Genomic DNA, 17,741 nt, shown 5'->3' on the forward strand with positions numbered 1-17,741 from the left:
ACCGTGGGGGCTTGTGTGTTGCTGCGATGCTGGAAGCTATGCCACTGGTATTCAAATACCAGCAGGGTCACCCACGCCGGACAGGTTTCAGCTGAGCTTCCAGACTGAGCCAGACTAGGAAGAAGGACCTGGCGGTCTACTTCTGAAAAGAATTAGACAGTGAAAACCTTATGAACAGTGGTGGAACATTGTCTGATACAGTGTGGGAAGATGAGCCCCTCAGGTTGGAACCCAGTAAAAACCCAGTGCCGTCCCACTCAAAATGCGACTGGGGAAGAGTTGCCCCGTCAAAATAGAGTCGACCCTAATGACGTGGATGGAGTCAAGCTTTTGAGACCTTTACTTGCTGATGTGGCACTACTCAAAATGAGAAGAAACAGCTGCAAACATCCAAACATCCATTGATAATCGGAACCTGAAATGTGTGAAGTATGAATCTCGTAAAATTGGAAATCATTGCTGATGTCAGGTGGATCCTGGCTGAAAGCAGAGAATACCAGAGAAATGCTTACCTGTGTTTTATTGACTATGCTAAGGAATTTCGACTGCGTGGATCATAACAAATTATGGATAACATTTCGGAGGTTGGGAATTCCAGAACACTTAATTATGCTCATAAAGAATCTGTACATGGATCAAGAGGCAGTCGTTCGAACAGAACAAGGGGATACTGCATGGTTTAAAGTCAGGAAAGTGTGCATCAGGGTTGTATCCTTCATCATACCTGTTCAATCCACATGCTGAGCAAATAATCTGAGAAGCTGGACTATATGAAGAAGGATGGGGCATTAGGATTGGAGGAAGACTCATTAACCATCTGCGTTATGCAGATGACACAACCTTGCTTGCTGAAAGTGAAGAGGACTTGAAGCACTTACTGATGAAGATCAAAGACCACAGCCTTAAAGAAAACAAAAATCCTCACAACTGGACCAGTGAGCGACATCATGATAAACGGAGAAAAGATTGAAGTTGTCAAGGATTTCATTTTACTTGGATCGACAATCAACACCCATGGAAGCAGCAGCCAAGGAATCAAAAGATGCATTGCATTGGGCAAATCGGCTGCAAGAGATCTCTTTAAAGTGTTAAAAAGCAAAGATGTCACCTTGAGGACTAAGGTGAGCCTGACCGAAGTCATATGCTCCTTGGAAGCAAGGATGGCGAGACTGCGTCTTACATACTTTGGACATGTTGTCAGGAGGGAGCAGTCCCTGGAGAAGGACATCATGCTTGGTAAAGTAGAGGGTCAGCGGAAAAGAGGAAGACCCTCAGTGAGATGGATTGACACAGTGGCTGCACCGACAGTCAAACCACAAGGAGAACCACGTGACCTGGAGGCAGTAGTAACTGTGATTTGGGGCCAGGACACGGGGATGACTCTCCCGGATGTGGGCCGGCAGTGGTTGGTGCTGGGGTGTTCGGCAGGATTGGTATTGGGATCCTCCTCCCCGTTCCTGCCTACAGGTCCTCCCTGGGAACATCCCCCGCTGCTGCTACAATTTTAACGCCCCACTGACACCATCTAGCTGGTGTCTCGTGTCACGCATGGTTCTGAGCAGCACCTGTACCTGCTGCAGCTCCGCATTGTAGCCCAGTTTCTCCTCTCCTTCTGGAAGCATCTTTAGCTGCAGGTGGAGGCTGGGCTGCGTGTCAATTCTGGACCCTCCCACACTCAGGGCAAGGCTTAGGGGTTGATACCAGAGGCGGGCTGGGAGGTGCCTGGGGGTCCAGGTGCACATGCCTATGAGGACGGCAGGTCTCCTTCATCTGTGCTGGTTAGAAAGGTCACTGTGATGTCCATTTTTAGGGGGTGGTGTATGCAGGGCAGGTCAGGTCAGAGGAAGTGCCTATAAAGTGCTGGGTGGCTCCTTGAGCAGATACTTGTCTGGGTAGAGCCATGGGTCCTGGGGGAGCAGGCCTTGGGTTCCGGGGCCCCTTTTGGTGGAGGGTCATGGCCGTGCCCTGGTTGGAACAGGGACAGGGTGTGCTGGGTGGGAGGGTGCCATGTGCACGTCTGTGGCTCATGGAGCTCAGGGCTCTGTTTTCAGACGTGGAGGGGGTGGAAGGAAGCCATGATTCTTGGGGGTATTTCATTTCTGAGCCGGCATGTAGGCATTTTACTTGCTGTGCTTGTTTATCTTTAGGGACCAAATCCTGAGGAAGTCCAGCAGGGAAGCCCTGTGGTTCTCAAGCTATGAGGCACCAGGAGTGGCGAGGAGCACCTGGCGTGGGAACGGGCCAGGGGGGCATGAAGGCTGCATCTTTCTTGGAGGAGAAGGACCTGAGCATAGCTAGACTCCACTGGAGCCCCTGTGCTGAGGAGGAGCTGGATCTGGGCTGGGCAATGGGAGAAACGGCCTTTGGTGGGAAAGGGTCCTGGGTCTCGGGTGTGGCTTGGCGTGACTGTGGCTTGGCGTGACTGTGGCAGTGACAGCCCATAAAGCCAGTGGACTTAGCCACCAGCCACATGGGGTGGGTGTGGGAGGACAGCTGTGGGCTGGCTGGCAGGGGCTTCTCTCCCCTCTACTGCTGAGGGGCCCTAAGCTGTCCTCAGTGAAGATAGTGTAGTTGCTACCTTCCCACTCACTTGGCTGACAGGATGCGTGTTAGGTACCAGCCCCCCTTACCCATGGTTTCACTGTCTGGTGGTGTCAGTTACCCATGTTCAACCGCGGTCGGAAAAATGTTCCATGAGTAGTGTGATGAGATCTGGTGCAGGGGCCACGTTCACATAACTTACTAGAGTATACTGTTATCATTGTTCTGTTTTATCATTCACCCAAACCCAGTGCCCTTTATCATTAGTTATTGTTAATCTCTTACTGTGCCTAATTTAGAAATTAAACTTTGGTGTAAATGTGTAAGAACAGGGCAAAACATAGTATGTATAGGGTTTGGGACTGTCTGTGGTTTCAGGTACCCACAGGGGTCTTGAAATGTGTCCTCTGTGTTGGAGGGGGAGGCTGCTGTATTCTCAGTCTTGGAAAACAAACCTTGTACTCATTATTTTTGAACATGATGTATTTATTGCCTTGAGGAACCATTATCACCCACCACTGAAGCTGTTGGCGTTCTGTAGGATGGGATGCCTGTTTCTGCCTGGTCCCGCCATGCCAATACCTGGCTCACCTGTGGCTGTGACTGCCCTTGGAGACTCTGCTCTGGAGTGCCTCAGACACTTGTGAGGAGAGGGGACGTCACACCAGACTGAGGACTCTGAGGGGGGGCTTCAGAAGAGCCCAGTGGAGCGAGGAGATGGAGGAGGAGGGACACCTGGGGACAGTCCCCAGGTAGCCAGCAGGACCCTGGTGAGGGGTGGCCTGTGGGCCTTGGCCATGTCCACGTCCACGGTCCATTTCGTTACTTACTGGCATTTCCTCAGCTTTCTGGATCGCCCTCTGATGACCCCACAGGCTGCTTTGGATGACTCTAATCTGTACCTAAAGCATCTGTGAGGCACTCAGGACTGGAGGCCTGTGGTCTCTCAGTGTCATCCACACTTGTGATGTGTGAGGAGCTGGTGCCTAGGCTGGTGTCAGGGTCCCTTATCCTGGAGTCCTGGTGCCCTGAAGGAAATGGCCCAGAACATGGATGCTGTGCACACCCTGTGAAGGACAGAATGGAATGATTGGTTTTCAGTTTACACCAGGATGTCTCTCGACATTCTGGCTCTTGTGTAAAGGCTCTTGTGTGGAGCACTTTTGCCCTCCAGGGAGGCTAGGCCAGAGGGCATTATGTGTCTGGATGCCTTGTGCAGCTTGGGGGAACCCCGCGGACCAGGGGGAAAGCTGAGAGCATCCTTCTTCAGCTTGTACAAAACACATCACCAGGAGAGCAGTGTTGCGGTGGCATCTCTGGGTGATGCTGTTGGGGTGGGACACTGCCAGCTGCCTTCCACAAACACATGTACAGACACACTCATACACTCATAGGTGTACACGCATGTGCACAATTCACACGTGCACACGTGCACATAGCATATACGTATGTGCGCGTGTGCACACTCACACGTGTGAGTGCATACTTACCACCCATACACACACATGCTGTGCACACACGTGCACATGGATGTGCACGAACACACAGAAGAGAAAGGAAGCTGGTGGAGGGTCTTGGAGCTGGAAGCCTTTTTGCTGGTCTGGGCAAATGGAGGGCACTAGACTCTGCCTGCCTCCCATGTGTTTGAGACTGTCCCCGTAGAGCCAGCAGAAACGCAGGTCCTGGTTGGGATTTGGCGCTTAGCTCAGCTCTGGCGGGAAGGGCTGGTCCCTGGGAGTTGGGATTTGTGCGCTGACCTTGATCTGCACAGAGGTGTGGGGAGTTGGCGTGTCCCTGCTGGGAATTTCACTCGCGATGCTGAAGGGCAGCTGGCTGTCCCTCCCTCCAGTATGGGTTTCTCCTGCCTACTTCTAGGCTGGTGGGCACACGGGAGCTGGCAGCCATGCTCAGCACACCTGCCAATCACAATGCACTTTCTTACCTGGTTCCTTGTCCTCGAAAGTACTTAGAGACAATACAGGGACCACCTGGTGTGTTCTTTTCCTTAATAGTGATTCATATTCATTATTTTTCACAGTCAGCCCCAAAGTATCATTTCTTCTATTTACAGATGCGTCCCATCCCCCTTGTGACATCCCTGGGGCCGGGGCTCGCTATGTACAGAGGCACAACCTTGATGAGCTGAGCCAGCAGCAAAAGCCTGCATGAAACCAAGCGGGCTTCTCTGGGCCATCTCTGAGAACTTCCTCCCCTGCCTCTAGGCACCCAGCAGGGGGCAGTGTAGTAGAGCTGGCATGAGTTGCCGGGGGTGGTGGCCCCACCCAGCCCCTGCGCTCTCTCCCTTCTCTTGGCCACTTGTGGCCTGGAGACCAGGGTTCTGTGGTGCCTCCTGCCCTCCAGCACCAGGATAGATAGTGCAGAAAGAATGGGGAAACTGAACAAAAGGCCCCTTGGGACGGCAACAAGGCTGCGGGCCTGCACACATGCTAGGCCTGCTGGAAGTCACAGCTGGTGCCTGGCCTGGCAGTGCGGTGCCCGGAGTTGCTGCTCTCTGCCGCCCCCTCCAGTCCCACAGGACCACAGCCAGGGAAGTCATGGTGCCCTGCGGGGAGAGGTTGGGCTCTGGGTGCCCCCTCGCCGTTGTGCGAGGAGTTAGTAGCCAGTGATGGTGGAGTGCCCGGAGGCTGGACTGGCCGAGCACTGTGCTGGTGGAAGGTGCTATTTGTCCAGACCTGCCCTTGCACTTTTCTGCCTGCATACCCCCCCGTAACTGGGGCGCTGCCAGGCCTGAGCTGAGGGTGTCAAGCTTGGTCCTCTCAGGACCTGGCTCTTCACGACTGGGGTGAGAGAGGAGGAGGAGCTGGAAGAAGCAGCAGATGTTTGTTTTACAGGGGCCCTTTTTTAGGTCTAAGTTATTTTGGACATGAATTTTAAGGTTTTTTTTTTTTAATCTTCTGAGTTAGCATGTCTAACTCCTGGAGAAGGGTTTTGTGAGCTTTGTTTCTCTGCAGCATTGAGACAGTGCACCCTGACTGTTGGCATTGCCCCTCATCCTTGGTAGTCTCCCTTAGGCAACGCGGAGCCACCTGAGATAGACGAGGGCACCGCACCTGCGGGGGGCACTGGGCCGGGGCTCCTCCCTGAGACGGTGCTTGTTCTGGGCCACTTGAAGCCCGCCTGCCTCCGTCCACACCGCAGCGGCCCCGTACTCCCGCCCGCTGCTGGCGAGTTGGCGGTGCTTCCTCAGCCGTGCCGGAGCCAGTTTTCATTAATTCAGTCAGAAAGTTCCAGAAGCTGGTGTCTTGTCGGTTTGAGGGTAGAATTCTGTGGTGACTTGCAGTGGATTCTGTTGAGAAGAAGAAGAGCAAAAGCTGCTGTCCTCTGGACCAGGCCGGCTGAGTGACAAAGTCACGGGAAGTTGTAGGAAGGCCTCGGAGACCCTCATCAACTTCAGCCCCGTTGTTATTTCAAAAGTTTTTAGCTCTTTTTTGATATTCGTTTATAAAGACTTGAACATACAGCACAGTTGAGAGAATTTTGAGTTAACAGTCACATGTTCACTGCCTACGTTCTGTCAGTTATGTTTTCCTGTGCTCAGTTTATCACATGTTTGCCCGTCTCTCCATCCATCCATCATTCTTGCTTTTTATGCATTTCACAGCACATTGCAGACATCAGAGCACTTCCCCCTAAAGCCTCAGCATGAATATCATTAGCCAGAGTTCAGGATTGGTTTAGTTTTTTCTTTTGATGTAAAATTTGATATGTTCTCTTATTTCCCTGTGATATCTGTTGTGGTGACGCTTTTTTGGTTCCTGATACCAGTAGTTCATATCCTTCATTTTTCCTTGATTGTTCCACCTAGGGGACTATCAGTATTAATCTATCTAATACCCAGCTTTTGGGTTTATTAGTTTTCTTTATTGTGTATCTGTTTTCTTTTTTCTCGATGTCTACTCTCTGTTGTTTTCTTCCTTCTACCTTGAGATCTCTTTTTTTCTTTTTCAACTTCTTAAGGTAGAACCTTAGGTCATGGTATTAGGCCTTTCTTTTCTAATATAAAAGTTTAGAGTTACAAATTTCCCTCTCAGCATGGCTTTAGCTGTAGCCCGTAAGATTTGATACGTTGCGTTTTTAATATTATTCAGTTTGAAATGTTTTATAACTTTGGTACGATTTCTTCTTTGATCCATGGATTATTTACAGAGTGTTGTTTTAACTTGCAAATATTTGGGCTTTTTCCTAACCATCTTACTGTCAGCTCCTATTTGGCAAATGGCAGGGCCCTGGCTCACTGGCTCCCTGGTACCCCCTGCTGGTGCTGTCCACCACTGAGTCCATGCTCCCTTGGACAAAGACACCGTGGAAATGTAAACCCCCCCACCAGGGAGGAGCCATCCTCACATTGACCCAAAGTAGTTCTGAGGGGGCGGGGGGTGATGAGTGAGCTTGGTCTGGTCACTTGGAGGGGCTTGAGGTGGGGGTTGAGGGCAGGAGGCACCTCCGGCTCCTCCTCGAAGGGTGTGGTTTCCTCCGGCTGACTTGGCGTGTGGAGAGGAGGCGTCTGGGAACCCATCTGGGCCCAGGCCCCAGCTCTGCTCTTTCTGGGGGTGGTCAGGCCCTTGGAGGCGGTGGCATTATCTCCTGGGGAGCTGAGGCTCTGGAGAGCTGAGCCAGGAGGTTTCACTGTCATCCCAGCACCACAGTTGGGCCCCATGTTGGGCAAAATTTGGAGTCAGGTTTTACCTGCTGAACTTTGCCTGTGCCAAGCCATCATGTAGCGTGCTGTGGCTTCACTTCTTTCTCTCTTTTCAGTGTTTCTTTTTGGTATAAACCCATTTAGAAGGCAAAGCAAATCCGAGAGAACAAGCATGAAGACAGCAGCCAGTGACTGGTGTTGATGGGATGTGGGGGATGGTAGGATGGACACTGCCCAGCTGTTGCCTGCAGCCGGAGGGCCCGGGGACTGGGAGAGGGGCGCCTTGCAGGCCGAGCCCTCCCTGGTGCCTGGCCCGCTCTGCTCTGTGGAGTTGGAACCTGGGTCTGAGCGGGGGTCCTGTCACAGCTGCCCGCTTTTAATACAGAAGATCATTATCGAAAAGGAGCGCAGCAGTTTTAAAGGCAGACCTTTTCCCATGGGGCACTGACTGCCCTTGGCTATACCGCAGGGCGGGCATAAGCCCACGCTGCTACATGTGCTCTTGTAGCTGCACGGGTTCCTGCTGAGCGGAGGGTCTGACGTGTGGGCAGCCCTCCACAGTGCCCTCACAGCGCCCGAGACTGGATAGCTTCTTCTTTTGTGTGCCACTACTTCAGGTGAAATTTGCTCGTTTCTTAGATTTGATCCTCTCTGATGATAAGTTGTCATTTTAAATATATTCTAGGGCCCATTTCTTAGGAAAATGCTAATTTTGTTGTAAAATTCACCAGGTTCTTCTTCCTAGAAGATTAAGCGTACATCCTTTGGAGAAGTTTTGGTGTCATTTGTAGAGGCCTTGACAGCAACAGCTGGAAACCCCGATGTTGTGGTGGTTAACAGCTACGGCTGCTCACCAAAAGGTCGGCAGTTTGAATCCACGGGGAGCTCCTTGGAAACTCTATGGGGCAGTTCTACACTTTCCTGTAGGGTTGCTATGAGTTGGAATTGACTAGATGGCAGTGGGTTTTGTGTGTGTGTGTGTGTGTGTGTGTGTGTGTGTGTGTTGTATGAAAGGAGAGAAGGTTAGCATTCCCCTTAATAAGGATGTAAGAGGCCCTTGAGCCTTATGACATGCGTACAGTTAAGGCTTTGTCACCTACTTTGTGGCATCTGACCACAGTTTTTTGGAGCCCTGATGGCACAGTGGTTAAGAACTTGGTTGCTAACCCAAAGGTCTGCAGTTCGACTCCACCAGCCGCTCCTTGGAAACCCTGTGGGGCCATTCTGCTCTGTGCTGCAGGGTGGCTATGAGTCGGATTCGACTCAATGGCAACATTTGGTTTTTGGTTTTGGTAAACTGATTTTATGTCTTTATGGAATTAGAGGAGGCTGTTTCCAAATGATCCTTCATAGAAAGATAGCTCATCTTCTTATTTCCCTTTTCTGTAACTCTTACTGAAAGGAAACCAACCTCTCACAAGAGGACACTTGGTTTTAGCAGGGTTCTCTGCCAGGGCCTGGAGACACAGGCCGCCCCTTGCCACCCTCTCTGGACCCGCTGTCCGCTGCTGACAGTATTTCACTTGTCCTTTTGGTTGAAGACCCAGTCATTACTTCCTCTTAGAAAGCTATTTTTAGCTCGAACGCGTCTATTCCTGCACAGACAAGATGACCTTTCTCAGGGGAGGAAGCTGCTCTCTGCAGGATAAGAGGCGGTGCAGGCAGGGTTTCCTGTGGAATCTGGAGGCCCGAGCCCAGCCCCGTCCCCACCATGCAGCCAAGCGCAGCGACTCAGCCCTGGCGTCCAGATGGGCCAGGGACCCACGGCAATGGTTTGTTTTTAAATGAGTAGTTTTTGAAGGTTTGGAGAAGTGTGTGAGAAAAATGAGCTTATGTTCTAGTGTCTGCTGCCTTGCCGTTGCTCTTTTCTTAGAAGACAGGCTGTGTTACAGCCATGCTGCCAGGCTCATTTTGTTGTATGCTGGGCCGTGACCTTACTTTCTGGCTCTTGCGTATTTGAACTCGAGTCTTTGTAGAGCCTGGGGTGCCAGCTGAGTCCCTGGAGGCCAGGCAGCACTTCTCATCGCCATGTGTGTCCTACCGAGGCCGGGCAGTCATTGGATGGATGACCGGGCTCTGTGCCTCCCACGGGACTGTGGCTTCGCCAACATTGTGGCTCTTGTCTGCTGAGGTGGCAGCTTCTTGGAGTTGAGGGTTTGTGAGGTTGCAGAAGGCTCTGGAAGGTAGGAGGTGGGGCTCCCATTGTTATAGGAGTGAGCCAGGCAGGTCCTGATGCCCACAGGGTACATGTGGCCTGTGGACAGGCCTGCTGGGGTGGGTGTCCTGGCATCTTTCCCCTGCTCTACCCCATCAGCTGTCCTCCCGCTGTGAGAGGCTGCTGTCACCTGACCCACCGCCCCCCCGTCCAGGACCCTCCCTTCTCAGCCTCTACCCACTCTGACCCATGTGAGGGCTCAGAGGGGGACATGGGGGGTCCTGAGACGAAAGCAGGGATACGGGGCATGGAAGAGTCCTGTGGGCCAGGCCTGGTGCCCCGGCTCGGAGCCAGGCTTGAGAAGGAGCACCGCAGTGTTACCGAGGCAGTGAGCCTGGGCCTGGCAGATGGGACTGCTTCTCAGCAGGTGGGTGTCTGCTGAGTGACATGTAGGCTGTGGTCTCAGCAGTGACCCGCCCTAGACACACCCCACAAAGGCAAGCTCTATCCAGAGTCCCCGGTCCAAGCCCCTCAGGACTGCAGCCTAGGTCTGACTTGTGATGCTTCCTTTTGCTCAGTGGTGGACAGTGCTGGCCTGGTTGTCTGGCCCTTTCCACGTACTGCTGATGGGCAAGGGTGAGTCGTCTCATCAGGAGGTGGTTGGTTCTTCCCAATGAGCTGCTGGGTTCTCGGTCCTCGCTGATTCATGGTCCTTGCAGAGAGGACTTCAGGTTAGACGTGTGTAAGGAGTGCCTAGTGTGGGCGAGCCCTCGGTTGGCACTCTAGTTTTTATTACTCAGCTTATTAAATTTTATTATTACTGTAGTTTTTATTACCATCTAGATGTAACCATTATTAAGTTTTGATCTGTGTCCGAGTGTGGCTTTTTAAAAAGTGAGATTTTATGGTTACCTGCTTTGCTAAGTTAAGGTAGCCTGAGCATCTTTCTGTCTCAGTAGTTAAACTTCTACAAAATTATTTTCCATGGCAACACAGCTTCTTGTTGTGTGAGTGATCTGACCACCCCCTAGAGTAAGGCACACAGGTCGACTCCAGTTGGTTACTCTTTTAGACTGCCTTGTCACATGAGTCTTTACAGCCACGCTGTCACTGAGCACATTTGTTTTCTACTTTTTATTTTAAAACATTTCAATCTTAAAGTTGAAAAACAGGTCAGTTGTTAACATTTTGCCGGTTTTCTCCCTCTCACTCTTGCATTCCATTTTATTCTCTCCCTCTCGCTGCCTTTCTGTTTCTCCCTCCCTCTCTGTGTGTCTCTCTCTCCGTCTCTTTTCCTAAATCCTTTTGAAAGTAAGTTGCAAACATCAGACACTTCTGAATCCAGCAGCTGGTATCCCCTGTGCCGTTGGACATTTTCCTGTCTGACCTCAGCACCGTCCTCACTCTTATGTGATCTGTCCTTGACATTATAATGCTGAACACACTGTTGCCCCAGTTGCCTCCAAGTATCCTTGATGGCTTTGATTTCTCCTTCTTCTAGGCCATTCTCAGAGATCATGCATAGTTCTTTAGTCTTTTCATCTAGATTTCTCCTGCTTCCCCCTTTTTGGTCTTTCTGACACTGATGGTTTTTTTTTCAATTGTGATTTAAGTGAAACTTTACAAATCAAGAAAGTCTCTCATACAAAAATTTATACACACCTTGCTATATTGCTCTCCCCCTAATGAGACAGTACACTCATTCCCTCCACTCTCTCTTAGCTAGCCTATTCAGCCAGCTTCATACCCCCTCTGCCTTCCCATCTCCCCTCTAGACAGGAGATGCCAACATAGTCTCTTGTGTCTACTTGATCCAAGAAGCTCACTCTTCACCAGTATCATTTTCTGTCCCATTGTCCAGTCCAATCCCTGTCTGAAGAGTTGGCTTGGGGAATGGTTCCTATCTTGGGCTAATAGAAGGTTTGGGGACCATGACCACTGGGGTCCTTCTAGTTTCAATCAGACCATTAAGTCTGGTCTTTTTATGAGAATTTGGGGTCTGCATCCCATTGCTCTCCAGCTCCTTCAGGGACCTCTGTTGTGTTCCCTGTCAGGGCAGTCTTGGGTTGTAGCTGGGTACCATCTAGTTCTTCTGGTCTCAGGCTGATGTAGTCTCTGCTTTATGTGGCCCTTTCTGTCTCTTGGGCTCATTATTACCTTATGTCTTTGGTGTCCTTCATTCTCCTTTGTTCCGGGTGGGTTGAGACCAATTGATATAACTTAGATGGCTGCTTGCTAGCCTTTAAGACCCCACATGCCACTCTCCAGAGTGGGATGCAGAATGTTATCTTAATAGATTTTATCATGCCGATTGACTTACATGTCCTCTGCAACCATGGTCCCCAAACCCCTGCCCCTGCTACGCTGGTCTTTGAAGCATTCCGTTTATTCAGGAGACTTCTTTGCTTTTGGTTTAGTCCAGTTGTGCTGACCTCTACTGTATTGTGTGTTGTCTTTCCCTTTACCTAAAATAATTCTTATCTACTACTAATTAGTGAAAACCCCTTTCCCTCCCTCCCTCCCCCCTCTCGTAACCATCAAAGAATGTTTTCTTCTCTATTTAAACTATTTCTCGAGTTCTTATAATAGTGGTCTTATACAATATTTGTCCTTTTGCAGCTGACTAATTTCATTCAGCATAATGCCTTCCAGATTCCTCCATGTTATGAAATGTTTCATGGATTCATCATTGTTCTTCATCGATGCGTAGTATTGTGTGAAAGTATCATAATTTATTTATCCATTCATCCGTGGATGGGCACCTTGGTTGCTTCCATCTTTTTGCTATTGTAAACAGTGCTGCAATGAACATGGGTGTGCACGTATCTGTTCGCTGACACCGACGTTTCTGTAGAGTCTATATGACCTGTCTCGTAGAGTGGTCCATGGCTTGGACTGGTCTGGTTGTTTCTTTGTGAAGGTCTCAGATGTCCAGGCTAGACACACTGCACGGTGGGCTGTGGCACCCCTTGCCCACCTGGTGGGGATCAGAGGCCTCTCCAGCCCCCCGGGAGGGCCAGCTTCTTTCATACAAGGGCCTCTGAGGGGCCTTTTTCTGTGACCTCTGTTTGCATCTTTCGCCCATTTTTGTATCAGGTTTTTGGTCTTTTTTCATTAGTTTTTAAGAGTTCTTCAAATATTAGGCACTTTAACTCTTTAGCTGTGACTTCTGTCTTTTGATTTTGCTTATTTTTTTTTTGCCACGCATTTTTTTTTTTTTAATTGCAGTTGAACTTAACTCTTTTTGAAAACCGTATCTGGATTTTGAGTCATAGTTTATTTTCCCACACAAACTTCAGCATCCACTTATCTAGTTGAGCCTAGGTGGGGGTGGTAACTTGTTGGTAGTTTTATCGGGGTGGTGGTATTTATATGCAGACCTGGAGACAAGCTGTTGCTGAGTCATTCTCTCCGAGACCTACAAGTGTCTTTCCATTTATTCAAGTCTGTTTTGCTTGTGTCTTTCAGAGATGTTTTAGTTTTTCACTTACACTTTTTTGTTTGTTGATTCCTATTTTATCTGTTTTATGTTGATAGCATGAGATTTCTTTTCATCAGATCATCTGTTGATTGTATATAGGAAGGCTGTTGATTTTATGTTAATTATGTATTCTGCTGTTTTTCCTGAATTGTTTTATTATTTGACTTGGTTTTATCATTGATTCTTCATGTTTCCCAGATGTACTGTCAGATCATCTGTAGATACAGGAGTTTTATTCTTCCTTTCCAGTTGTCATGCCCCTAATTGTTTTCTCTTTTTGATCTCATAATCCAGTGCTTTAGATATAAGGTCTTTGATCTTCATCAGTAAGTGCTTCAAGTCCTCTTCACTTTCAGCAAGCAAGGTTGTGTCATCTGCATGTTGCCGATTGTTAATGAGTCCTCCTCCAACCTGATGCCTCGTTCTTCTTCATACAGGCCAGCTTCTTGTATTATTTACTCAGCATACAGATTAAGTATGGTTAAAGTATACAACTCTGTTGTGGATTGAATTGTGTTCCCCAAAATATCTGTCAACTTGGCTAGGCCATGATTCTCAGTATTGTGTGGTTGTCCTCCATGTTTTAGTCTGATGTAATTATCCTTTGTGTTGTAAATCCTAACCTCTATGATATTAATGAGGCAGGATTAGAGGCAGTTATGTTAATGAGGCGGGACACAGTCTACAGGATTAGGTCCTATCTTGAGTCAGTTACTTTTGAGATATGAAAGAAAGGATGCAGCAGAGAGGAGAAGGACCTTCTACTGCCAAGAAAGAAGAGCTGGGAGTGAAGCATGTTCTTTGGACCCGGGGTCCTTGTTCTGAGAAACTCCTAGACCTAGGGGAAAATTGTTGACAAGGACCTTCCCCCTTACCCCAGAGCTGACAGAGAGAGAAAGCCTTCACCTGGAGCTGGCAACCTGAATTCAGACTTCTAGCCTACTAGATTGTGAGAGAATAAATTTCTGTTTGTTAAAGCCATTCACTTGTGGTATTTCTGCATAGCAGCACTACATAACTAAGACAAACTCTGACACACGTTTTTCCTGATTTTAAACCAAGCATGATCCCCTTGTTATGTTCGAACAACTGCTTCTTAGTCTGTGCCCAGGTTCCTCAAGAGCACAAGTAAGTGTTCTGGAATTTCCATTCTTTGCAATGTTATCCATAATTTGTTCTGATACACATAGTCAAACGCCTTTGCGTAGTCAATAAAACACAGGTAAACATCTTTCTGGTGTTCTCTGCTTTCGGCCAGGGTCCATCTGACATCACCAGTGATGTCACTAGTTCTACATCCTCTTCTGAATCCGACCTGAACTTCTGGCAGCTCCTTGTCAGTGTACACACACTGTTTTTGAATTGCCTTCAGCATAATTTTACTGATGTATATAGCATAATATTGTTCACCTGTTGATGAGCATTTATGTTTTTACAGTTTTGGGCTACTACGGGTAAAATGGCTGTGAACATTCATGTACAAGTTTTGGACATTTTAATTTGGGTAAATACTTAGGAGTGGATGGCAGAATGTTATGATGTGTGTATGTTTAACTTTTAAGGAAACTGCCAAACTCTTTTCCCACATAGTTATGCCATTTTACAGTCTCAGCAGCCATGTAAGAAGGCTCCACTTGGTTCACATCCCCCCCCCAGTTGCCACTGTCTGACTGACTAGTCCTCCTGCTGGGTGCGTAGTGTACCTCCTTGTGGTTTTAATTTGCATTTTCCTAATGAGGTTGAGCATTTTTCATGTACCTATTTGCTGTTAGTATATCTTCTTTGAAGTGTCTATTCAAATATCTTGTCTGTTTTTTCTACTGGATTGTTTATTTTGTTACTGTTTTATGTTGTTTCTGATAATTTTAGTGCTGGAGGTCTTTACTGGCCCTGCCACCTCTCCCACTATTGCTTCTTGTCTCCTTGTGTGCTTTATTTTTTTCACTCTGAGCTCATGTTTCCTGGAAACGTATTCCTGAGAATTTTTTTGAAGCCTGGGCCCAGTGGTGCAGTGCTAAGAGCTCGGCTGCTAATCAAAAGGTTAGCAATTTGAATCCTCCAGGCACTCCCTGGAAACCCTATGGGGCAGTTCTGCTGTGTCCTATAGGGCTGCTTGGAGTTGAAATTGACCCAACGGCAATGAGTTTGGTTTTGGGCCTAAGTTATATTTCCCCAGGGAAGAAATGTGTTTTCTTTTAATAGTGGTTGGGGGGCTGTTACTAACCTAGAACCCCTTACACATCCGTTCTGTCCTGAGGTGCTTTGAGCCCTGAGACACGGCTGCATTTCTGCTACAGATCTGTACGTGAGCTGAGTGTGGATCATCAGAGTGGGGCACAGGTTGTCGCTGCCACCACCGCCTGTACCGTGGTCCCCCGGCATACAGTAGGCCCGATCGATGATGGGCACCATCATTTTGTTTGTTAATGTCCTTTTCCCGGTGTTTTGTGTGTGTGTGATTGAGTGAGTGTGTGTGGATGAGTGTGTGCGAGTATGAATGAGTGTGTGGTGTGTGTGTGAATGAGTGTGTGTGTATGAGTGTGTGTGTGAATGAGTGTGGTGTGTGACTGAGTGGTGTGTGTATGAGTGTGTGTGTGAGTGTGGTGTGTGTGAATGAGTGTGGTGTGTGTGTGAATGTGTGGTGGGTGTGAGTGTGGTGTGTGTGTGAATGAGTGGTGTGTGTGTGAATAAGTGTGGTGTGTGAGTGTGTGATGAATGACTGTAGTGAATGTGTGGTGTGTGATGAATGAATGTGTGTGGTGTGTGTGGTGTGTTATGAGTGTAAGTGTGTTTTAAATGAACGTGTGTGTGTGAATGAGTGTGTGCTGTGTGTGCAGTGTGTGTGTGAGTGTGTTTGGATTGTGGGTCTTCTTCTGGCTTATTCATAGGAGCTTTTCACGTGGCGGGGAAATGAGCCTGACACCTCTCATGTAAGCTGAAAATGTTTTTTCTGTTTGTCATTTGCCTTTTATTGCTGCATATAGTGACTACCCTATAGTGACTAGCAGTTATTTAAGACATTGGCTAAAGTGCTCTGAATTCTTTCATGTTTTTTTTAAGCTTTTAAAATTAAGAGGTAAAAATTATGAAAGCAATACATAGTAGTGTAGGTGTTCTAAAACTAAAGAAAATAAAAAATATCCATTGCCTCCAATACAACCGCTCTCCCAAATTTTCGTGTATTTTTCTTCCTGTCTTTTTTTCTCTTTCTTCCCTGTGAACACTAATGAAGAGCCAGTCTAGGCAGCTGCCTCCATGAGCTGTGACGGGCCAGGCTCTCCCTGTCTGTCCTTCACAGACTCCCGGGGTCGCTGCTGTGAGCTAAGGTCCCTGGTGAGGAAGTGGAGGGTGGGCACGAGTGATTTATTGTATCCTATCCATTTCTTTGAGGGCGTAAACTCGTTCCATGTTGATATGTGCTCATCCTGTTTGCTGCCTCGCTTTTGTTTCCTTCAGTCATGTACTGTGTAACTACCCAGCAGCCTTCTTCTGTATTTGCGTCTGAGGTACCCTAACGGTGACTCCCTTATAAATGGTGTTTCTGTGGACTGCTTTGTGTACAGGGCATTTTTGACTGTTTAGAGTTACTTTTTTTAAGAATTAACTTTCAGAGGTAGAATTCCTCATTTGAAAGGTGTGTTTCCAACATTTCCCAGCCACAATTTGCTAACTTTATACTGTCCTGCAAAACCCCGAGAATTCGGATGTTTAAGGGATAAAGGACCTCACATGCCTAGAGTCTGCAGCACGTGTGTGGGGCTGGCTGCCTTGCACGGTGCCTGCGGCCCAGTGCCCAGCCCCACAGAGTCCCATGAAGCCTGGGCAGTGTGTGCTGCAGTGAGGTGTTTCTTTGAGACCCAGTTCTTGTGTTTTATTCTTACTTTAGTGGCTATTAAAATAACTCTGCACTAACCAAACACTGGCTGAAACTTGGAGGAGGCCGTGGGCCAGTGCGGTCTCCCAGGCCCTGCTGAAAGCCAGTTCCCCAGTCAGTCTTGCCGCCTGGTGTGGCCTCGACACTTGTTTTGATTGGACCCCCAACCAGCAGGACACAAATAGACTCATGTGGAAACTCAGCTCAGCAAACAACCTGTTTTGGTAAGATTTAAAGTTCCAGAAAGAATCCTCTCAAAAACAAACAAACAACCACCCCCCCCCCAAAAAAAAGAAGCAAAAACAGTAAACCAAACTTGTTGCCATCGAGTTGGTTCTGACTCATAGGGCCCCTACAGGGCAGAGTAGAAGTGCCCCGTAGGGTTTCCAAGGCTGTAAATCTTTGTGGAAGCTGACTGCTACATCTTTCTTCTGAGGAGCGGCTTGTGCATTCGAACCACCAGCCTTTCAGTTAGCAGCCAAGCGCTTAAACATTGCACCACCAGGGCTTCTTCAGGAAAGAAATGGCCCTCAGTAAACAGATCTTGTAGTGGGTTAACTGATTTTATCAAAGCTTCCAGGACATGTACATTGAAAAGAAGTTTTGTTTTTAGTCTTAGCAGAAGAGTGCACCTAAGTGTGTGTATGTGTGAGAGAGAGTGCGAGTGCCTGAGAGAGTGTGTGCCAGGGGGTGTGAGTGCCTGAGGGTGTGTGAGTACCTGAGGGTGAGTGTGAGTGCCTGAGGGTGTGTATGAGTGCCTGAGGGTGAGTGCCTGAGGGTGTGTGTGAGTGCCTGAGTGTGTGTGTGCCTGAGGGTGTGAGTGCCTGCGTGTGTGAGTGCCTGAGGGTGAGTGTGTGTGCCCGAGTGTGTGTGTGAGTGCCTGAGAGTAAGTGTGTGAGTGCCTGAGGGGGTGTGTGAGTACCTGAAGGTGTGTGTGAGTGCCTGAGGGTGTGTGAGTGCCTGAGGGTGAGTGTGTGAGTGCCTGCGGGTGGGTGTGAGTGCCTGAGAGTGTGAGTGCCTGAGGGTGTGA

General features: G+C 48.6%; 1 protein-coding gene and 1 non-coding gene across 3 annotated transcripts in view; both read left to right on the forward strand.

Annotated features, from left to right (window-relative positions):
- INPP5A (inositol polyphosphate-5-phosphatase A) overlaps nucleotides 1–17,741 on the forward strand; it is a 205,951-nt gene that overhangs the window by 21,312 nt on the left and 166,898 nt on the right. Inside the window, exon 1 of one of the 2 annotated variants that reach the window (XM_049855985.1) lies at nucleotides 6,947–8,973. The exons of the other annotated variant lie outside the window; for it this stretch is intronic. Coding sequence (XP_049711942.1) covers nucleotides 8,950–8,973 — 24 coding nt within the window. The 5' untranslated portion in view covers nucleotides 6,947–8,949. Of the gene's footprint in view, nucleotides 1–6,946; nucleotides 8,974–17,741 lie in introns of those variants that run through there. 2 annotated transcript variants of the gene reach the window in all.
- LOC126060080 (U6atac minor spliceosomal RNA) lies at nucleotides 8,202–8,327 on the forward strand. Its single transcript, XR_007513542.1, has one exon. It is a non-coding gene; the product is annotated as a U6atac minor spliceosomal RNA (small nuclear RNA).

Source organism: Elephas maximus, chromosome 16, assembly GCF_024166365.1.
Source record: "Elephas maximus indicus isolate mEleMax1 chromosome 16, mEleMax1 primary haplotype, whole genome shotgun sequence".
In the NCBI taxonomy this organism is placed as follows: Eukaryota; Metazoa; Chordata; class Mammalia; order Proboscidea; family Elephantidae; genus Elephas; species Elephas maximus.